The sequence below is a fragment of the Phragmites australis genome, chromosome 2 (genome assembly GCF_958298935.1).
Source record: "Phragmites australis chromosome 2, lpPhrAust1.1, whole genome shotgun sequence".
NCBI classification, from domain to species: Eukaryota; Viridiplantae; Streptophyta; class Magnoliopsida; order Poales; family Poaceae; genus Phragmites; species Phragmites australis.
In genome coordinates, this window is record NC_084922.1 from 9,656,336 (window position 1) to 9,680,412 (window position 24,077).

The following is a 24,077-nucleotide window of genomic DNA, read 5'->3' on the forward strand; positions in this document are numbered from 1 at the left end:
ATCAATTTTGGCCGACGTGCATAGCCTACGTAGCCACCGACACTCCCTGCTTTCATAAGTAGTAATATGGCCAGCCGCCGCAATCCCCAATTTCTCCCAAACGCCGCCTCAGGTTGTCAGGTAAGGGATACCTTTGCGCGGATCGGAGATGGCGCGTGGATATCCGGAGGTCGGAAGGAAGCTGCTTACACTGTGGCCAGGTTTGTGGCCGCCGTGATTGATCGACGCCAGACGGGCGGGCGGAGGTGAGCAAAATCTTTCTTGTTGTTGGTACGGTTAGCATGTCTCTGATTCCTGGCACAGATCCATTGATAGACCCTCGCGATTTTTGGCCCGTTGTTTGTCTCTCGCCTCTCGGCAACAGATCCATTGCAGAGAGCAAGAGATCTGGCCGGTTGGGGAAAAAAGCTGCATGCAAACCCAATCTTGGGAGAGGGACGAGTTTGCGTGTAGGAGAGAACTTTGCTTTTTATTGGACTGGTTACCTCACCTGCTCAGCTCTGTAGACAGCCTCTGACAAAGACGGGACGGGACGGCTTAGTTCATGAGTGAAAATACTACTAGTGCATAATCACATAAATTACTAGTGCATAATCACGTAAATTACTTAGTGTATAATCATCATAAATAAATATGAAGATTACAATTCTAGTGACAAAAATTACTTAAATTAGTAAAAGATATGTAATAAAATATTAATTAAAAAATCTTGAAAATATTGTTTACCGGATATTCTGGGTTGAATTTGGAATATCTGATTTCAGAGCTGATTGTACAGTATCCGGAGTATCCAGGTGAAAGCTAGAACATTCGGGTTCAACATAATTGATCTGAAAAACAGCGATAACTTTTGATACTAAAGTCCAATTTCGATAATTTTGGACTCTATAGAAAGTTTATTCAGAGGATTATACATCTCAACTGAATTCATGACATTAAACATATTTGATCAAACTAGTAACACTCCGAAACCTAATTCGGACATTTTCACATTTTTCGCACCGGGTCTCTTAAGCTAACTCTCACTTTGGGTTGGTTAGAAAACTCTTGAGCACTGAGACACGACAATTAGCCCTACGTTGCAATCCTTTTAATAGTGCGACATATCTATACTCAAATTTAAATATAAAACTTATTTAAACCAATTTAAACATTTGAATATTTTCAAGTACCGTTTCTTTCTTTAAAACCTTAAAGGTTGCCAACTTTTATATAATCTTTACTCTATCTTTTCTTGATTTTTTATATGATTGATGTGAGTTATCCATAGCTTTTAATGACCTTACACGGTCTATTGGCATAAAATCTTCACTCGCTCTTTAACATCGCTTTAGTTCTTCGACTTCAAGCCATTTGCTTGTCCTTCACCACCGGATAGTCCATCGCAGTAAAGTCTTACTTGACCTTCACCGTTTTGCCATAGAAAATTATTTTATATCCGATATCTTCAATAAATTCACTTTATCATATATGGAATCCAATCTTTTTCTTCACTCTTGGCATATATAATTTCAATTCAACTTATGTCTTTTTATGTATCCTAACTCCAACTCATTTTTAAACTCAAAGCACATGGGTTAGTCTATAAAACTCTATTGACGATGGCATATCTTTAGTTACTTGATCTCCACAAGTAACTTAACCTTCATTTTTTTCAAACTTCTTATTCTTCTTATGAACATCACTAAGACCTCAATGATTTTGAATTTGATGTAATTCTTTGAATTCATAGCATTTCTCAATAAATTCATACTTTATTTCTTATGCATCTCATATGGAATAGACTAATAACAATTATCAACATCATTGTTAGCTCATAAGTATTGTCATCATTTACCCGAGTGTCCTCCATTTTTAGTAATTGATAACAATTTCACTAGATGATTATATTTGATAAAATTGAGCTCTAATTTGCTCATAAAAATATTTAAAATTTTTAGACCACTAATTAACTTTGAATAAAATCGAGAGTTAAATAAAAAAATAAACACAACCCAAAAAAAAAAGAAGGACCGAACGAACATAGATGGATCGATCCGGCCATTTTCGGTTAAATCAGCTCATCCAAATTTCAGGGAATATTCTCTAGTGGTGACCACCCCTCCACTCTATCCAGCCAACCAAACACTTTTAAAATTGGGATCACCATATCTCATCCATTGTCATCTCTTCATCCAAACACATCCTAAAATATGTTTAGTTAGATGGGATGGGGCGAGGATGGATGAGAGATGCCCATCCACTTTTTAAGGCATTTGTTGAATGACGAGTGGACAGGGTCATATCCAGTTTTAAAGAATATTCTTCACATATGCTCAATAGACTGAGCCAATTTTTTTTTTTACTGGATAAGCCACCACCTTCTCTAGATGTGATCATTAATAAAATAATCAGTGGTAATTAGTATGTTGTATTGCTAATTGTTATTTATTATTATGATATTATAGTTGATATGTGTTAGTGTATTGATTAGTGTACTATTAGTATATCGATTAGAGTATGATTATTGTTACTTAGCATGTTTTGTTATTAATTAGTAATCACTACGACAAGATTAATATTGATAAGTGTTAGTGCATGTTGATAAATATATGATTAATTATTATTATTTTAAATTAAGAGCTATAATTTAGTTAATTGTTTTCATCCTATCCGTCCTTGTACCTCCAACGAAACATAAAATTGGACCATCACATCCACCAAATCAAACATACAACTTTGCTGATCATATCTAAAATGGATAAATGCAAACCCCCAAAGTCACTTGGATTTTGATTATAGATAGATGATTACAGGAGACAATCTAATAGAAGAAAAAACGTGCTTAGTGGATAGCTATACTACAAACTCTATATTAAGGGAGACTAAATATTTCCAAACTCTGAAAAAGAGTCAAGAAAATGTTTTGATAATCGCAAGACGCGATGCTATGATTGTTGGCTCTGGTCGCACCATAATCACTCTCCCTATAGATGCTCAAATTACAATCGACGATGCACTCTTGTATCCCGATTTAACATGTATCATACTAAGTTATAGAGATATTCGTTAAAATGGTTTTCATATCGAAACACATGATGACAAAGAGAAATATCTCCTCATTACCAAAAATAACAGATATATCAAACAAATACCAGAGAAAATTCCTTCTTTATCTTCAGGATTGTACTATACATACATCAAACCCGTACCATATGTTACGTAAAAGGTAATTTTTCAAAATGTTGATACATTCCAAATATGACATGTTCACCTTGGTCATCCCGGTATCGGGATGATGCGAAAAATTATCTGCAATTCAATTAGTCATATCATGAATACTGCCAAATTCTCACAATCTTCGGATTTTGTGTGCACCACATGCGCCATAGAGAAATTAATTTTAAGACCCTCTTATCTTAAAATTAGAGCTGAATCACTCAAATTCATTGAACGCATTTAAGGCGATATATGTGGTCATATCCAACCATTAACTGAACCATTCAGGTACTTTATGATTCTCATTGACACATCTACATAATGGTCACACATGTGTCTATTGTTCACACGAAATCATGCTTTTGCTAAAATAATTGCTCAAATTATTAAATTACGAGCACATTATCCTGAACATAGGATGCAATCCATTCGAATGGACAATACGGCTGAATTCACGTCACGTGCCTTCAATGATTATTGTATGGCCCTAGGAATTCAAGACCTGCATTCAATACCTTACGTCCATTTGGCCAAATCTCTCATCAAGAGAATCAAGCTCATTACACGACCATTGTTACATAATTGCAATCTACCAACTTCATGTTGAGGTCACGCAGTCTTACACGCTGCTGATTTAATACAATTGCGACCAACTGCATATCACACTGCTTCTTCACTGCAGTTAGTACGTGAAAAATCCTCCGAGCATTTCCCATCTGCGAAAGTTCAGTTACGCTATATACGTATCGATCTCACCGCCGCAGCGTACATCAAAGAGCCAACACAGGAAATTGGGAATACACGTGAAGTATAACTCTCCGTCGATCATAAAATACCTCAAAACCCTAATAGAGGATCTATTTACAGCTCGATACGCTAATTGTATATTTTATAAGGAGCATTTCACGGTATTAGAGGGAGATTTCAAATACTAGAAAGAATGTTAGGAAACCAATTGGAACACCACAGATATTTCCTCCTCAGATCCACGTACTTACGAATCTGAACTCCAAATTCAGAGAATTATAAATTTGTAAAATATTACAAATAACCTGCCAGATGCATTTACTGACAATAAAGATGTCACTAAATCATGTATTACTGCTCAGAATATGCCGAAAAGAGTGGAAGTAACAAATAAAATCACTCAACTCCCAAATCAAAATAAAAGGGAAAAAATAAGAACACAAAAGATAAAATTTCTTATAAACTACCACGAAAAACGAGAAATTCTTCTTCTAAAACAGTAAATGCAAGCCGTGAGTGCTATCTGGAATGGCAAGTTCCAGGTTGCCACGGCAGCTCTTGAGGCAGCAGCATGACCAAGCGCCAAAAAAAAGCTTTGGAGGTTGCGATTTGTGCACACATGTACCTACGGCATGTTTAAGATGTTTGCCAGTCACCTAAACATATACTACTCCACAAAGAGAAATACTAGGATAAATAGGACCAACAAGCTAGGCAACCGCGAAAGTGCAATCAATCCAGAATTTGTCGATAGATGTCCACTGTAAACTTAACCATATAGACTCCCACCGTCTCTCCAGTAAAAACTGAATACACAAAGAGAGCTCTGCTCCTCTCTTCTATATCAGCATTTTTCACACGGTATTTAACCCTATCAAAAGAGGGGGAGGTTGCACTTGTTAGAATTAGTAAACAAATTGTACAGATACAAGTACTTCCAAAAAAATTAGTGTGATAAATACTAAACGCCACCATGATAATGAATTATGATTAGTTTCACAGAGAGTACCCCTAGCAGTGATTTCTACCCCCGTACCGTGATTTCTCTTCAAATATTGATTAATTTCACCAAATTTACAACTACATATGGTGCTCAATATTAATCAATATATGAAGAGAAATTAATCAGTATATGAAGAGAAATCACGGTACAGAGTAGAAAATCTACTGTATCAAGTTGTTTTTTTTATACACTACGTGGTATGTGCAAATATGAAGGTATTATTACAATTGGCTAAAAACTATGGACTCCTTCGAAAATCTTTTGTGTAGTTCGCATAATAAGCACTTGAACATACTCAAAGCGATGTATGTAGGGGAGAGTAACAATCTATCTACCATCAACAACAAAAAAGTGATTGAATAAGCAGAGAAGAACTCAAAACAAAAATTGTGATTCTGCAACGTGAAACAACCAACAATGTTGCATCATATTCTTGTGCACTCACCGTTGCCACCACGTATCAGCTTTGTCTGCCGGCTCCCTACCCCCAGTTGAGAAATGTCGCTGGCTCTGCAACAATCACTATGATTAATAAAAGTTTATAAGACAATCTAAGTATATAACAAGCAGGTGGACTGTGAACCAGAATATTGCACCTATTCCTCAAGTTCTATTCTGCAGCCGAACTCACAATACGAGATCAAATGGAAGTTGTGTTCATTGCAAATGTGCATGCCAATGATGCTAATCCATAAATTTAAATTATATCATGGTACAACATTGCGTTGTTATTGATCAAACGATTTTACCTCTACAGTCCACATGATTGTTGAGTAAAACTTTGTAAGAATAAAGACAAACCAAAAAGGAAAAATGAGAAAAGGATGAGTTGTTCCCTAGTTCATGGGATGGTTAACCATGTGAAACTGAAAATAGAAAAACTTTACAAAATGATATTAGGGCAACCACAGAGTTACTATTGCTACTTAAAGTGGCAAACGCAACTCAATTTTCAGGCCTGTTGGTGGAATTTGTCACAGGCAAGTGTGTCAAGTGTCAAAAGTGTCAACTACAATGGATGTAAAATGACTCTAGAGTTAAGGATGCACCTACAATTTCACCAAAACACAGTTTGCGACTAGATGTCATGCATGGGCTGCAGAGTAATGGAAGAAAATGTAATTTGTAAAAAGGTCAAGACACAGATGTCAAATTGTAGAATAGAACAAACCAATTTCAAGTACTCAAGTCATCAAATTCACCAGTGGGCATATTTAGGGGAGTACAGATATACAATCCCCTTCTACACTGCTCAGGTATTAAAATATATAGCAAAGGAACTTTGTGATGAGCATGCATCCAGTATATATTAAAGCAATTGTATAACTCACTAACTATGATGCGTTGGATACACAACAGCCACAACGACCAGGCAAATAGAAAGAAATACGGTTCATAAGACATAGATGAAACATAAGCATTCAATGCGCATTAGGGCTTTGGTTGTGGATGGTAAAGCAAGGAAACAGAAGAGAGCCATTTTTTCATTGTGAGGTTAGATAGTCTAGAAATGGAGTGGGTTTGATAAGAGGCATTTGAGATCGGTTTTCTCGATGTGCCTAAGGTATTGGGAAATAGTCAAATCAGGACCCAGTATGTATTAAATGACACCAGTATGGCAGTTGACTGAAGTATCGGGCCATCGCAGCTCACTATCAGCTGTGATACAGAATACATAGGCGAGGAGCCGAGGATGCATCATAACAACTAAGTATGGCAGTTAACTGATGTATCGGAGCATTAGAGCTCACTATCAGCTGTGATACAGAATACATAGACAAACATGTATCACAACGGATGCATCATAACAACTAAAAACAGTAATTCTGGCTATATAAGAAATATATTACCAGATTTGTGTTTACAAATTTTTTACTTAAAGTACAAATTTCTTAGCATATTTTAATATAAAAGCTTTCAAAAGTAGTCCTAAGACATCAAAAAGTTAACGAGGATAAATAAAAAAGAACAGAGGGACTTAGATCCAGCACATTTTGTACACAACTAGACCATTCGAATTTTGAAGTTGATTTAGCTAATAAATATATAGCACGCAAGCATATTACCAACAAGTAGAAGTTACTTTAAGAGCTACACAACAGACAAACAGAAGCCAGCTCTCAAGAACTCGATTAGATAGAATATATGATCCCCAGGCAAAGAACTCAATTTCCATACTTAGCGCTGATTGTGGCAAATTGGTACCAAATCCCGCATCAATTATGAAATTTGCTTCCATTTTATGCAACTGAGAGACATCAAACCTCAGAAAAACGATTACACTAATTCAAAGTTGTTAAATTGGAAAATCATATCCAAGGCAACAAATTCAGTGCTATTTTTTTTATAAGGGTTGGTGTCGGAGGATTAACTCCTGTCGCAGAGATTCCGAGAGACCCCTTTTTAGAGATTCGGCCGGGGGATGATCCTGAATAAGTTCGTCGGAAAAATGAATGAGAATAAATGCAACGGCCGGTGGTGGGGGACTACCTAGTGCAGAAAGAAGTAAATGCACCGGAGTTTTAACAGGTTCAGGCCGCACGGGGGCGTAACACCCTACTCCTGTATGGATGCAATAACTATCCCCGGGGAGATCCCTCAGGGATGTAGCTGGTTACAAAGAATATGATCTATCTAAGAGCTTGAGCCTCCTTGTTCTTCGGCGGGAGCTTTGCTCAAGCTTGTTCACAATGTCTCTGTCTGCTGGCTTGGTTCGTCGTGGGGTTGGTCTTCTTCGTGAGTCAACTCGTGTCCAGCCCAGAGCTCTCCTTTTTTCTTTTGCTTCTGTGTTGCCGGTTCTTTTAAGCACTTGCCGGCTACGCCATGCCTCGAATGGGAAGGAGGGGGGCACAAGTTCCAAGGCGCCATCATTTCTCTGGGCGAAGTGACCGGAGGGTGGAAAAAATACCGCCCGCCCGGTCACCTGTCACTGCGGACGCCCTGGCAATGGGAGCCATGGAGGGGGGCCCACCGGGCAGCCGCAGAGCAACCCGGCGTGCCCGCCCTGTATTGTTCCTCTGCCACAGCAGGGCGGCAGACGGAACGCAATCTTCGTGATGAAACCGGCAATACGGGACGGAACCCGTGCGATTAATAGCCCCACGCCCCCCTGCCAAAGCATGGCAGGGACTGACACTGCGGCGGGAGCAGTTGGATGTGTCAGACCACGCACGCTCATTAAATGCGGTTTCGGCCTCTGACTAGCGGACACCTCATCGGTGGGCCCCTCGGGGGCCTTTCTGGGTCGTCGGGGAACCGAGTGCTCAGGGGTACTGTTCACCTCCCCAAGCACTCTCTCCCGAGCACTCTTGCTCGATCCTTCGGGGAACCGAACGCTCGAGGGCCGCCACGCGCAGCCCCGAGCATTCTCCCCCGAGCACTCTTTGTGTGGAACCTTCAAGGAACCGAGCGCTCGGGGACTGCCGCTCGCAGCCCCGAGCACTCTCTCTCCCGGAACTTTAGCTCTTCTGGTCATCGGGGAACTAGGGTTCTCGGGGATGACCTGGCACCGGCCCGAGCACTTTTCTTCCCGGGACTCGAACTCTCCTTACCTAGCGGGAGGGACCTCGCGGGATGGCGATACGTGACGGATGGCTGGCCTGGCCTCGGGACTCAGGGACCCCCGGTTCCTGATACACCGACAGTTGGGGAACAGCCCCCGCTATTTTAGGATAAAAAATCCATATGAATAGCATTAGTGATGGGAGAGCGTGGTTAACTCCCTACTGATCTCATGTATCCCAATCAGTGCAAGCGACGGTCCACTTAAGGGCGTGTTTGGACAGTGGAGATAAGATCGTATCCTTTCGAATTAGGAGGCGAAATTAACTAACATCCCCATCAATACCCACCAATCTGATGGGATTTTTGCATATCCAAACAAACCCTAACGAGCAAAAATTCCAGGTCAAGTAGTTGGTTGCACAAAGGAGGGAGCCTATGGAGGGATGGTTTGCGTAAACTGCGCGAGAGTATTGGTCTGATTAGAGGGGCTGGCTTACGCATGAATATTTAGGGTTTCGCATGGTTTATGAGCCCAAATCTATGCAAAGATCAAGGCGATAAGCACCTAAGATGTGATGTCTCCTCACCTCAAGGTTACGGAAGGCCGCAGGCCGGAGCGGCGGCGTCCTTGGCGCCGCGGGCCGGAAAACTTGGTGGATCTCAAGCCCTCTTCCGCCCATGGACGCGGCTGCCGAGGATCCAGAGGAGCCGCAAGTACGGCGGGAGAGCATCGCCAGCGCCGATCGCATCGCCGCCATCCCAATCCTCTCTCTCTCTCTCTCTCTCCGGCCTTTTGGCGGGTGTGTTGCGTGGGTGCCTTGTGTGCTCAGGCTGAGGACCGCGGGGGGTTCGTGGCTAGGCGTGCGGTGCGGGACGAGTGGCGGGGGGCTCACCGCAAATTTATAACCGGCGGTTTCTCCAAAAGTGACTCGGATTCTGAACTTTTTCGTCTTCGTGGTTAAATTACGGGGACATTAGGGGGCTGGTTGAAACAAAAACGAACGCGGTCACTTTTTTTCGTCTTCGTCAGGAATGGGATCAGGGTGCCGTGAGGCGATCAGGATGAAGTCAGAGGATTTGAATCCCGTAGCTTACGGCTTACGGGTGGCTCTGGACCTAGAGTTGATTTCCGAAAACGATCAGGGTGTTTTTGAAACAAAAACGGGACGTGTATAGGGACTTCACTACAGATGGGGTCGTTGGAGTAGGACATGACCCGTCCGATTCCGATCCTCCCTCCAACTCGGTTCCGTTCCACCGATTTTCTTACAACCAATCGATCTTGGAGATTCTCTTTCCAGAAAAGAAATTTCTACTCAACTAAATATCTTTTTTAAGAAAACAGCTTTTTTATTATGCCCCGACTTTCGTTGAAGCCAGACAAGCCAGAAAAGCCAGAAAGCAAAGTTCGTTTACAAAGGCAAAATAAAACCAAGCAATAATCCAAATACGATCACACATCATATCTTACCGATCTGAACTAACACTTGCTCTTTTGACATCCAGGCCACCTTCACCCTGATAGTCTTCTTCTACCGTCCTCCTCCATCATCGCCTTGTTCCTGGTCAATGCTCTACGCACGCTCCAGATTCTCCACACTTGCTATGTACCGGACACTACACACCTCCAAAAAGATAAACCCAGGTATTTCCAGCACATTTTTGCTACCACCATCATACCGATCTTCTCATTATGTGAAGCAAGGACAAAAAGAATAAAGACCCATAGTGTTATCTTACGCCCAATCACATTCATCATCCTAATTTCAAATATGTACCTTTCTTTTCGTACATATCTCAGACTACAAGTTTTTCCAGATAATATCATATCAAACATTCAATCCTACATATAAATCCGACCACATCACAATTTGATTTTGATTAATCTCCATTGTAAACTGCTAAGGTCAATGCATCCTTCCTACGAACCTCCATGTACATCTTCAGCTCACCGTGTACTTGTTCAATCTGCAACTTATCTCCTGGATTCAAAAGAACAGCCCATAAGCTCATATACCCCATGGTAGACATAATCACTTGATCTTAATGAACTTATTTTTTAGAAGTAGTATTATTGTGCCACTTCCATATGGGCCACAACAAAGCTATACAACAGTATCTCCCATTCTGCTTTTGTTTTACCATTTCTGCCCCCAATTCAATCATCTAGACCCCTCAGCATGTAAGAACAAGCCCCTACTGCAACCAATGGAGCCAACCCATGCACAACAAAAGGGCAGCAAAAGAAAAGATGTTCAATAGACTCATTTACCTCACAAAAACTACGCCTATTATCTCCAACCCAACCTCTTTTTAATAATTGATCTCTAGTCAGTTTTTTTCAATTGTAAATGATCCACTTAAAACTTTAATTCTATAGGGTATCTTATATTTCCATAGTTCTATTTTTTTCTCTAGAAATTGTCACTGTCCCATTTTTAACCACCTGTACCCTTCACTAGCGGAGTATTGACCATTATTACCTTTCTACTTAAAGCATGTATAATGGGATATTTATAGGAGGTGTTTATGGGGAAAAAAATCAGGGTTTTTTCTCAACTGCATTGTCACGTGTGCTTAGACGGAGGACAAGTTGCTTATTTAAGCATCACTGCTTATATTAGTGCTATCAAGATAGTTAACTATGTTTAAGCATATGTAATCTTTGTTTGTATTGAAAATTACAATTTTTATGTAGATACTTAACACTCTATTTTCTTAAGCACCTAGCATTGTTCATGCCCTTAAGAATGTCTTTAGTATCATATGGAGCATAAGTGAATTGCCAATTGCCCACCTTTTCCTATCAGTTTAGGTTTTTTGGTGAATTGATTGGTGCATACAGCTCAATATAGTATCAGAGTTAGATGTCTCGAGTTCGAGTCCTGACAGACGCAATTAAATAGAAAATTATAGTCGACTCCTATTTCTACGTATGAGGCCTGAGTGAACCTCCACATGAGGGGGAGTGTTGTAAGTATACGTGAATTGCCCACATTTCTCCATCAACTTAGTCTTTTGGTGAACTAGTTGGTACATGCAGCTCAATATGGTATCAGAGACAAATGTCTTGAGTTTGAGTCTTGACGGATGCAATTAAACAAAAAATCTCATCTAACTCATATTTCTACGTTTGAGGTCTGAGTGAGCCTCACACGTGAGTGAGAGTGTTGAAGTATAAGTTAATTGACCATATTTCCCCGTTAGATTAGGCTTTTGAGTGAACTGGTCGGTGTATACAACTCAATAGTATCAGATAATCTGAACCCATCTAGAACAACAGCCAGTCAGTCAGTCGGTCTATCTGATTCCTCTCCCAAGTTATCATGTAAATATTTTCTAAAGTTGATCTTGTATGGTCTACACCTAAGCACTTCCCCACAATGATTTTTTGGTCAGTAGTTGCCCATATAACTCTAGAAATTTGAATTTCAAAGGACACTCATTCACCTAGCAATCAGCCCAGAACATAATTTTTCTCACATCTCCCAATTGAAAACACGAAAAGCCATGCATTTCCTTTATGGAATCAATAACCCCCCCCCCCCTCCAAAATTCTGAATCATCCCTTCTATGAGGGACATGAAAAATATTAGTATTATTTGCTTTTACATATTTCTTTTGAAGAATTTCTACCCACATATCTTCCCCATCTGTATTCTGAATTTTGAAACCCTATTTACCCAAAAGAGCAGTATTAAAAGCTTCTAAATCTTCGCTCCTAGTCCAGGTGTGGTTCCAAGTTCCCAATTGACCCATGGTATCCTTTCTGTTCAGATGTATTATCCCATAAAAATCATGTACTTTTTGTCTCAATTTCTTTGATCTATTCTTTACTTGCTTTGTAAAACCCTATCATATATCAATGGAGACTACAAAGGACTACTTTGAGCAAAATCACCCTCCCTCAATAGACATATCATTACTTCTCCAGATCCGCAACTTGGCATCAAATTTGTTTAAAATCGGTTCCCAATCATCTATACTTATTCTTTCTTCTGCTAAAGGTATACCCAGATATTTGAAAGGAAAAAAAAATCTTGTTTGCAACCCAAAATCTCAACTAGGTTAGGAAAAATATATGAATGTTGATCCAATTCAAATATTTCAATTTTATCATAGTTAATTTTCAAACCAGATGACAACTCAAAACAATACATAATCAACTTAAAGGTCTTCATCATCCCAACATCTTTCTTTAGGAAAATTAGAGTGGCATCAGCGTATTGCAAACACACAGGCCCACCAAAAATTGACGGTAGTAGTCTAGTCTACCCAAACAATAAATCACAAATTCTGGTTCAAAATTATGAGTCCAAAGTCTAAATCACACTTCTTTTTGTTGATTTAAGAATTGAAATTAATCAATTACGAATGAAAATGAATAACACTAATTAGGCTCAAATCAGATCATTAAGTTTCTTCTAGATTTCGATCGAATAGGATGATAATAGATCAAAATAAATCAATTTAGGTATATAGGCTCGAATGCTCAATAGCCCACTGCATAGGTGGTGGTGATCATGCGAAAAAGTTGTTCTTCAATTGGGAATTGAAGGCCCACTTTGTTCTATGCTAATCACCGAAGTTGCTAGCGCATGAGAACTGAGAAATTACCTCTGTTTTTTTTTCTGTCACTCGAGGATAGAAGCTCTAGTATTTCAAGAAGCAAATGTGCAACGTCAAAGACGAAGCACCATGGGCATCAAAGCATCAGCCCGGGGAGGAACAACACCTGAACAAGGAAACTAAATCTCATAACAATGAAACAAGCGGGTGAAGAAGAAGCCACCACAACAATGATATGACACACTACGCAGGATGGCTCTGATACCTCTGTTGGGAAACGGGTAGGCTACGCTAGCACAAAATAAACGGGTAGGCATACGCTTCTCATTTATATGACCTAATCGATAATGCCAAACAAAAATGGGATTCAAATCATCAAGCCGAGGCTTCTTTGTATCAATGTTATAAATAGTTATATCCTCAAGATCCAATATATATAATCCATTTACTAATGGACAATTACCATAGAGCATACCATTCAAAAATATCGAACAACACTTGTTCTTTATTATGAATTCATAACCATCTTCTTCCAAACATGAAGAAGAGATAATGTTTTTGCCCAAGGCAGGAATATAATAACAATTATTTAATTCCAAAACTAATCCTGAGGGTAGCGATAAGGAGTAAACGCCAACGGCCAACGCAGCAACTTTTGCACCATTGCCGACGCGAGCATCCAATTCGCCTCTTGCACACTTCCTAGTCCTTTTCAGTCCCTGCAACGATTTGCAAGTATGAATCATTGATCCGGTATCAAATACCCATGAATCATCAGGACGAGTAGCAAGATTAATTTCAATAACATTTATACCTGAAGAGAAAGTCTTACTTCCCTTCTTCCTTTTGAGTTCTTCCAAGTACAATTTGCAGTTCCTCCGTTAATGACCAGTCTTATGGCAGTGGTGGCAAGTGTCAGAAGCCGCAGGGCTAGGCTTGGTTTTTCTAACAGGTTTAGGCTTAGAACTCGAGATCTCATCCGAAGTTTTAGCCTTGCCCTTGCGCTTTCTCTTCTTGCTATCCTTTTGAACTATCATCACATGACTAGAGCTCTTCTTAATGCTTTCCTCAGCAGTTTTTAGCATCCCATGCAATTCAGCCATGCTTTTCTCCATGCTGTTCTTATGAAAGTTCAAAATGAACGGCTCGAAGCTCGCAGGGAGCGACTGGAGAATTACATTCGTAGCCAACTCAGGGCTAAGGGGAAAACCAAGTTTTTCCAGGCTCTCAATGTAACCAATCATTTTGATCACATGAGGACTGACTGGACTGCCTTCTGTTAACCTGCACGCAAACAAGGACTTTGAGGTGTTGTACCTCTCGGCCCGAGCTTGGTTTTCAAACATACCTCGGAGTCCCACAATCATATCATGGGCATCCCTGTTCTCATATTGCTTCTGAAGCTCAGAGGACATACAGGCAAGCATGAGGCAGCTAACATCCAATGAATCGTTGGTGTGCTTCTCATAAGCCCTCCGATCCGCGGCAGGTGCATTATCAGCTGGTTCATTAGGATAGGGGACCTCTAGAACATATTCCTTTTTCTCTTGTTTGAGAACAATTCTCAGATTTCTATACCAATCAATAAAGTTTGTTCTAGAAAGCTTCTCTTTTTCAAGAATCGATCGCAAATTAAAACTGGAAGTGTTACTAGCAGCCGGTGCCATAATCTACAATAGAAAATGCAGGTTCAGCACTATGCCTATGTGAATCTTCTATTAAATAATTTAACAAAAGATACTCCACTATATGTGTTTTCCCTCTAACAACATATAGAGGATCAAGATCCATATTCAACTAAGTTTTAGTGAGCTTTGACATCACTGCTAGAAACTTAGTGACATAGGTAAGCAACGCCTTGCTAATCACATCCCTATGTGACTCTTGTTTGTTGGGTGGCATCGAATGCCCCGGCGCCCAACACCATGCCCCAAAGCCCAAAACCGTTTTGATAGTTTTATCAAGTAAACCAATACTATGGGTGTGGATGTCCGACATCCACTCTAACTGGTTAAGATAAATGATGGCACCCTACTTTGGCAGACCTACCACACAATGATCAAAACCTTTGTAGGTGCAGCTATTGAAAGGGCATCAATTACTCTTGATTTTTCTGAGGGAAACTACTCTATCATGAAAATCATATCCACCACATATAAAACATGAAAGAATAGTATGACAGAAACATAAAAACATCACAGGAAATCATATTAACTGTGACATAGTATGGCCCCTGCACATGGTGATCTCCATCGCCACGGTTCCTGTCCTCCGGGTCATCATGCTTCAAATCTCCATGATCTTGTTCTAGTCTATTACATCTAATAGCACTAGATAAATTACATGAGAAGAAGCATCACAAGTCGACACGCAGGCCGTTATACAATAACATGACAGCCTTGGGCTGCAATTAACCATGACACGCAGGCCATGAAAAATTACACACATGCATCACATATCACAAGGCCATACCAGTCACAACATTCTCTGCAAAAATGAGTTAAGCGTAGAATCGAATTCTAATGTCGTGATGGGATCATGTTATTACAACAATCTATGCGTGTACGCGACGGCGGTCCAATTCCGAGCCATTCATAATGCCTCAATTTCCATTAGATCAATCTCATTGATCATCGCGTGAGGTTTTTCCAGAAACGATGACAGCACACACGACCTTGATCTGCTGTTCTCCCGACCATGTCGCGATGCACGTAGTTAGCCCCGATGGTGATTCCAGCCGGTAGGGGCAAGTCGCACGCAAGACCAGGTGGGAGATCGAGCTAATCTTTTTGGCTATGTGGTTTCATCGACTGGCATCTCATCCGATCTCTAATTCACCTAACCAACCGTGCATTGATCAATCCATCATATGAACTGATCAAAAACAATAGATCTAATCTATTTCTATCACATATCTTCTATATGTGACTGATCCAGATCGAAAACTACGCAGGATGGCTCTGATACCACTGTTGGGAAACGAGTAGGCTACGCTAGCACAAAATGAAGCCTTTTTATAGTTGTTAAGGGACGTGGCGCTCTGCAAATAGCACCCTTTTAGCAACAACATCCATTCACATGGACCAATTAACTGTGTACCTGTTTATAGTTGCTGGAGGGGCGTGGAGCCTTCTGCAAATAGACATCCTTTTAGCAACAATATACATTCATGTGAACCAATTAACCGTGATGTGCAGTTACTTGCAACTGCATGCAAGGCACATGCATGTTCACGGGTAAATGCAAACAGACCTTCACGATGTGACGTGACCAAGTTCCAATGCCCTTGCATTTTATTTTATACGTTGCATCAGCACTAGTACATGCATAGCTAGCAACACACTCCAAAGCATATACACTAATAAGCATCCAATTTAGTAAGGGACATAAAAGGGAATTGAAACCTTTGTTTCTAAATATATTATGTTTAGTAACCATCATACTAGATCATTTAATATTAGAATCAATCTAATAATTACATTGGCCTTTTAAAGATTAATATAATCTTATAGATAATACAATAGTAGAGGCAATCTGGCACACCTCCTCTCACTGCCTCATTAACATTTCCCCTACACATCTTCTAAAGGTGCATTTTTTGTCAACCCCATACCATTAATTTGCAACAGTACCAGAATTGTCATTAACAATTATATACAGTTCTCAAAACTGGATTGCTAAGCTAGAAGAGCCTAACCGATTGTCCTCCCAAAACTTAATTTTTCTACCATTTTTTATTTCCCACCTATAACCCATCTTCTAAGTTTATCAAAATATAGATGTACCACTAAATATTTTAGAGGTAGCCCACCAAGAGGAAATCCAAATATATGAGCTATCATATGTGTGTGATCTACATCCAGATGCGTGAGAATCAGCTCACTTTTGTGAAAGTTGATTCCCATACCTGATAGCCTCTCAAAAAAGGCGAACACACATTTCAAATTTCTAAGGCGACTCTCACTAGCAGAGGAAAAAATAACAGTATCGTCAGCATATTGCAAAGAGGTAATACCCTCAAGTCTAACCTAGTAAGCAATTCTTGAATCAAGTTACCATTAGCTGCTCTAGATAATATTCTAGTAAGAACATCTCCAACTAAATTAAATAGAAGGGGAGACAAGGGATCCCTTTGTCTTAGCCCTTTTCCAGTTTTAAAGAAACTAATCTCCTCCCATTTATGTTGACACCAACAAATCCTCCTGTCACAATCTGTTTGATCTATTTCATCCAAACTGACCCAAAACTCCTAGTCTCATAGGCTTTCTTTATTTTTATGCGTTCTATGGACTACCTCGTGGGCGACTACAACATTTTCTAAAATATACTTACCCTGAATGAAAGCACTCAACCTTTGGCATACCTTACCTAACCTCATAGTTAGAACTTTTCAAAAAATCTTGAAGTACAATTCAACAAACTAATAGGCCTAAACCTTTTCATACTTCTAGCCTCATTGTCCTTAAGACTCAGAGTTAGCATAGAAAAGTTTAGTCTATATAAGTCTTGTTTCCCCTGATGGAAATCTACAAACATATTCATCAAGTTGGTTTTAATCATATTCCAGAATTTCTGATAAAATAAAAAGGCAGCCCATTTGGGCCTGGAGCTCCATCAGAACAGCAGCTGAACACAACTTCTCTAACCCCTTCCCCAAAGAAAGGTGAGTGCAAGCTGTCATTTTTAGTGTGAGTTACCATCTCATCTTCAGTCCAAAAGCTAGACTCTAAGGAAACATTGCCTCTATCCTCATACCCAAATAAACCTTTGTAAAAATCTATAGCTATTTCCAACATACTAGCAGTATCATTTATAGGACCATGATGACCATCCAAAACAATAATATGTTTCTTCCTATTCCTTTGGTTAGCCACAGCTTGAAAGTAGGAAGTGTTTCTGTCACCTTTTAACATATTCCTATCTCTAGACAGGGTGAACGATCAAGGTCACACCATCATGTATTGCCACCAACGAAGGCAAGAAAACACCACCATGCATTGTTTGTTGGGCGACCAGCAGTACGAAAGGTTGGGGCGAGTTTGGAGTTGTTGGAGCAAAGACGGGAGGAGGCATATATTGATGCATCCAAAATATACATCATATTTCCTAGTGATTTCATTGTTGTTTTTTTAGTAATTATTGCTCGGCTAACCATTGATTAACTTTGATTTTCACAAGATATATTCTTTTTTGTTAAACCCGCAGGACAAGGGAAAAATTTCCTAATTAGTGAAGAAGAATGTGAAGATCTCACGAAAAAGAAGCCAACTGTACCAGCCGTGCCTCAAATATAGATTTCAGAAGGTTTGGAGGAGGGGTGTAGTATGGTCAGCAGTGACCGTATCACCTAACCGTACCCCCTCCCCCACCGGGTACATCTTGTCAAACCCAATAACTTTCATGAAGGCAGCAGGGTCAAAAGACTTCCAGAGACGGTGCAAAACTTTATCCCAGCGGTTATTTAAAGACAACATCGATTCACATCAAAGAGAGCAACCACATAACCATCACAAGACACTGAAGGGCCACCGGGAGACCTAGCCACCACCATTTCCACCATAGTTCCTCCATTTTCCATCTATTAGATCCGTTGTAATATGTCACATCTATCATTTATCGATGTAGACATTTATCACATCAAGGAAGTTATTAATCTTTGTCTTTAATTATTTCCATTGCGATAAACGAGTAGTCCCCTTAGCGATATAGGGTGTTTAGGAGTCATGTAGCACACCATTAGTGTAGATCTGAAGTAATCTTAACGTAATATTTTCCCGTACAAATCATTTTATTTTTCTCTCACCTTTGCCAGTCTTGTTTGGCCACAAATACGAGGATTAGATCTACAAAAGGAGGCAACAATTGTGTGGATGACCAAGTTATAGATCGAGGCTTCGTGACAGGGACTATACTTGGTTGCAGCGAAGAAGTTCCATAGAGGATCAATGGTACAACCACAGGACGTAAGAAGTTATTCCGGGATCTATCCCTTAATAGACGTGTATGGCGACAATATTGTGTGGATTGAAGGATGATTGTTCTTGTCCAATGGCCCACAAGAGACTGGCGAGCAAGAGATACTAGGGTGTGCCACCCAAGTGACAAGCATACTTAGTTCCTATGATTAATCTTTATTTATTTATCTATCATCTGACTTGTAGATCATTTTCTGATCTATGCGACCAACTAGTTATATGGTCCCGACATGTCCTATACATTACTTTTAATCATTGTTGTCTTCCTTGTTAATTTTAGCACTACTTATTTCTTTCTATTAGTACTAGATTTATTATATTTACAAATATTTATTCCCCCTGCATTACAACCAAAGGATTTAGTAGTTGTAGGGCCAATATCCGGTGCAAGCTTGATCCAACTGCCTCCCCAAGGGGTCTATATTTAAATCTAGATTCACTATTTAAATCTAGATTCACTCTAGGATTCTAGGTTGTAGTGATATTGGAAGAACAACTACGTATAATAAAGACGTGTCACCGGCAAGCAGATATATGGTGGGTCCTGCATCCGAGAAGCGGCAATGATGTTGGCGGTCATCAATGGTAACTGCGGCGATGGAGCAGGTGCTGACAAGGAGGAAGATGGCCAAGGGGTGGGTGGTCGAGGTGACTGTGGAAGTGCTACAGGTTTTAGCAATAACATATTAGCGATGTTATTACTGTTAACTCATGCATTATACATAGACATTATAGAGTGATTATTTTTACAAAGTAATTTAATTCTCTCTCTTCTCTAGGAATTTATCTTGGATACTTATGCATTGGGATTGACTTGCCAAGTCACCAGTCACATAGTTCGGGGACTATCTGGAAAAGAAAAGAAAAAAAACTAGTGCTGGTGCTGGGACTGGTTGGGCTATGGATTCCAGGTCGCGTCATGGTCCAGTTCCGTGGGGCCTGATAGGTCGAGTCGCCTCCAACTAAAGGTAGACTACCCAAAAGGCAGAAAGCAACCCAACCCGCTGCGTGCTTTACCGCTTTCCCACTCCCTCCTTCGAAAGCAACCCAACCCGCTGCGACGCGACGCAGAAGAGGAACCCTTGCGTCCGTCCCGTTCTCGTGCCAAGCAAGTTCTCTCTTCCGCACCGCAGCGCGCAGCTACCTTTGTCCTCTCTCGTGCTCTCGCTCTTCGGCAAATCGGCAGGCAACGCACGCCGGCATCGCCCGACCCCGCGCGTTCGTCGACCACCTGTCAGTTGCTTTCTCTCTCTGCACGGGAAGGGTGGTACTGGGACGTACTACTAGACGTACAGGCGAGAAAAGCGGCCGGGGTTGCTTGCATGCCGGCCTCGGCGCCGGCGCGTGATAGAATACTAGCGCGCGCGCGGTGTACAGCACGGGTCACCAAAAAGGCAGCACGTTTGCTTAGCATGGGAGGCAATCGCCTCGCCCTCGCCCCCGCCCTCGCCCTCGCCTGCCGGTGGTGGTTTGGCGGGGTGGGGACGACAGGGCACGGCAGGGCAGGGTCCATCGGCGTCAGGAGGGTCCTCGAGCCGTTGCCGTTTGCTTGTTCGTTTCTGAGCCAACCAATCATGGCACGGTGGCTGCCTACCTGGCACTGTTAATCCATGCACGTGTCAGTGCTCGACCTGTGGAGTTCCGGCGACAGTTTCGTCCGGCCTTTTCTTCTTCTTTTGCAACGACTTCCATTTTACTAGTTTCTAGGTTTTCGACGAAGAGTAAAAGGCTCTGAAATTTGTTGAACGCGTGAAATCGTTGTCACTTCTGTATAAACATTGCAATGAGATCTCGTAATGCATCACCCCTTATATATCCGGCGATAAGGCACTATGACGTGTCGGACACTGGCATGGGTTAGTTACCAACGGCACTTAAATTTTGCGTTAGCTTGCGTGTCCACTCAAATATACAATTTCCACGACGGCAGATTGGCAATCTAGATATATTCAACTTTTATCTGCATACGTGAACTGGGCCAGGCAATTCATACGTGAAAATACCTAACGCCGGAGGGGCCAAGAAATTTGAGATAACAGAGATATTGTTCATCGTACATAGTGGTATATTCCTACGTGTGCGGATATATATATATATATATATATCAATCATGATTGATCTCTGGATATTCTCAAGTCTCAACACCAAGGGGCTTGGCACAATTCCTTTCAAGAGGACAGTCGGGACATAAAAAGTGTACTACTAGTACTCAGATATTCAACGATGATGTACCGAAATTAAGATGCAATAACAAGATCGAATTGCATTAAAGAATTGTTGCTGATCATGCATATGGCCTATTATTGGGCTGCAACAAAACACATGTTTTTGTCTTTATTAGCAACTGCACATGTATTTTACACACGTGTAGTTAATATAGAATATAGTAATTTTACGAAATATGAAAGACAAATAATAGAAGATTGAATATATTTTTAGAATTTATGGAAGAAAAATATTTGATGTCTATGTATAAAAGATTAAATGTATTTTTAAAGGAGAAATAGGGTCCAACTTTACATGATAACCGTTTAATCAACTCGAATGAATGGTAAAAATTGATTAAATCTATCACAACTTGTGCATTTTATAGAATTATAAATATAGATTGTTGGTAACCATACATATATAGGCCGATTGGATGTCTGAATTTGAAGGTCATAGCGTGCAAGTAAGACAACATACACGCATATACTTATCGCAAGTAAGACAACATACACGCATATACTTATCGTACGCACGTATTCGTACTCTCATGTATATCTGTATCCAAGTTATAGATTAATTTGCATTTAGTTGTGCAAATAGTTTTTTGTCCCAAATATCATGCATCTAGTCAGCACGTTACTTCTTTTAGCAAAGAACAAATAATAACAGGTAATACATGCCAAAGCAAAATAGAGAGAACGACACGGGCAGATGATTAACCTTTTCTAAAGGAAACAATAGTGGTCATATATTCCATCCAATTATGAATACATATCATTTTGAATAAAATATGATTTCTAATACATAACTTTAATCGCTAATTTCTATTAAAATATATTTATAAAATCTATTAAATTTGTAATATTATAAAATTATTTTTCAAAATAAATTTAAATATATAATTTTAAGGTTTTCAAACTAAATATTTTAAAAGCTATAATTAGTCAAAGTTTAAAATTTTAACTGATCATTTTATAAAATAACATGTATTTACAATCGGAGTGAGTAAGCCGTTAGCCCGTTGCATACATGTTCATTGAAATGTGCAAAATTTACCATTTCATCTCATACGCATATGCAGATAGTACGACAGATACACATGCCCGGGCTCCAACAAGCCCGTCTTTTATCTCGTCTCCTCGCCGACCCTGTTGAGCTTATCACAAACGAGGAAAGGGAAAAGGAAAAAAAAATTACACATGCAGGTAGAAAAACTAGAAACCCACATGACAGTGAAGTAATCGACACTATGGCCGGCCACATATTTATAGCTCCCCATGCCCCGGAATACGCGCCCATGCACCCACGCAGGCACCGTGGCATGTACGCACGCACGCTTGCGCGTGCCTAGCCACGGCGGCGGACACAGTTGTCCGGCGTGGCGAACGCCTGCTGCAGCTGGAGCTGCTCGTAGAACTTCTTTATGAAGTCGTCGGCGTGAGCGTCCACGCGCTCGTCGACGCCCTCCGGCTCGATGGGGAACGGCGAGTCGGTGACGCGCAGCTGCCGGACCCCGGCCGGGCTGCGGCCGAGGCTGAGAGCGAGCATGGGCGACGGCGTGGCCCCGGCCTCCGACGACGTCTCCCCTCCCGCGCCGGCCTCCTCGGAGTTCATCATCTGGAACACGCGCGCCACCTCGGCGGAGTCGATCCCGCCGAACTGGCCGCCGCCGCCCCGTCCGGCCCCGCGGCCGCGGATCCTGAACGGGAACAGGGCGCCCCCCCGCACGTAGGATGGTGTGGTGGTGCAGCTGAACTCCACGTCCCTGGGGTCGTGGCTGAACGACAGCGCCGAGGAGGACGACGACGCCCCGGCCCCGGAGCCGAAGCCGACGACGGCGAGGTGAGCGGCGCCGTGCGCGTGGTTCACCGCGGCGACGAGGTTGCGGAACACCTTCCCCGCGAGCTTGCCCCGGCCGAGCAGCTGGTGGAGGTCTATCATGAGGCGCTTGCGGCAGAGGCCGCGGCGCAGCATGTGGTAGACGGTGCGCAGGACGTGCATGAGGCGCTTCCCGAACCCGGGCTCCATGCTGCCGCCGCCGCCGGCGGCCGGCTGGATCCTCTTTCCGGTCTCGACGGCGAGATCCGTGGTGCCGAACTGGATTACACGCAAATGCACAAGAGATTTACTCCTTGCGTGACCCGAGCTGTGCTCTGCTTTCGCTTTGAGAGAAATTGAAGTGGGCCGGTTGGCTTTGCTTGATGCTGAGCGCTTAGAGCAAGGCTTGCTTGATTAGCTAGGTTGTGGATGGAACGAATGTGACGAGGAGGGAGGGGCGGTATTTAAAGGCGAGGGGTAGACGGGGAGGAGCTGGCTGTCGATGGGGTGGGGCCCACTGGCAGACGGGACTTAGGAACTAAGGAAATGGGAGGGTGTGATTAGGGTGTGAATAATGACAGGTGTTTAAGAAAAGAGAGCGTTAAATATCTATATAAAAATTATAATTTTAATGTAAATAAAGACTATATATATTTAAATATAGTTAATTATATTATTAACACTAATATAATCAATCTTATTTAAGTAAGTATTTTGCTCTCCATCTAAGTACTTTGCTAGTTTTTCTCATAAGCATCAATTATACATGCCCTTAGAGCTATTTTACTCGCTTCGCTTGGTGCGCCTGTTAGACATGCACTAGTGAAAAAAAAATTATTCTAGTCGGTTTTCTAACCAACTAAAACAAAGTGATGTGATATAAATTATCATTGTCGGTTTCGGAGCATGTGTGATAAAACGATTTTGTTCCAGTAGTGAGGGCAAGTGGTGGTGTGGTTTTGGAGCACGCTACGTACGCTGTTGCTGGTGCTTCAACCGCCATTAGCCCGTGCCTATCTAGCTAACACTTTCTTCTTCGCGACTAAGAAACTCCA

The 24,077-nt window shown here is 41.3% G+C and overlaps 3 protein-coding genes across 9 annotated transcripts; 1 reads left to right on the forward strand and 2 right to left on the reverse strand.

Annotated features, from left to right (window-relative positions):
• The first annotated feature begins 64 nt into the window (after window positions 1-64).
• Window positions 65-18,687, forward strand: LOC133898768 (uncharacterized). 7 transcript variants are annotated; one of them, XR_009906268.1, is made up of 4 exons: window positions 65-245; window positions 9,959-10,097; window positions 17,589-17,684; window positions 17,949-18,687. XR_009906268.1 is itself a non-coding variant. In XM_062339480.1 (3 exons), the coding sequence occupies exons 1-3, from the start codon at window positions 67-69 to the stop codon at window positions 18,181-18,183; spliced, it is 510 nt and encodes a 169-aa protein (XP_062195464.1). In that variant the 5' UTR covers window positions 65-66; the 3' UTR covers window positions 18,184-18,687. The 7 variants fall into 7 exon arrangements, 1 of the variants encoding a protein (XP_062195464.1); XR_009906270.1 differs by having other exon boundaries at window positions 17,953-18,687; XR_009906269.1 differs by lacking the exon at window positions 17,589-17,684.
• Window positions 4,415-9,232, reverse strand: LOC133898784 (uncharacterized). The gene is made up of 3 exons (XM_062339518.1): window positions 9,040-9,232; window positions 5,394-5,458; window positions 4,415-4,816 (listed from the first exon to the last, which is right to left on the reverse strand). The coding sequence occupies exons 1-3, from the start codon at window positions 9,208-9,210 to the stop codon at window positions 4,678-4,680; spliced, it is 375 nt and encodes a 124-aa protein (XP_062195502.1). The 5' UTR covers window positions 9,211-9,232; the 3' UTR covers window positions 4,415-4,677.
• A 3,553-nt stretch (window positions 18,688-22,240) lies between the features above and the next one.
• Window positions 22,241-23,445, reverse strand: LOC133909841 (uncharacterized). Its single transcript, XM_062352389.1, has one exon. The coding sequence runs from the start codon at window positions 23,230-23,232 to the stop codon at window positions 22,552-22,554; it is 681 nt and encodes a 226-aa protein (XP_062208373.1). The 5' UTR covers window positions 23,233-23,445; the 3' UTR covers window positions 22,241-22,551.
• Between the last annotated feature and the right edge of the window lie 632 nt (window positions 23,446-24,077).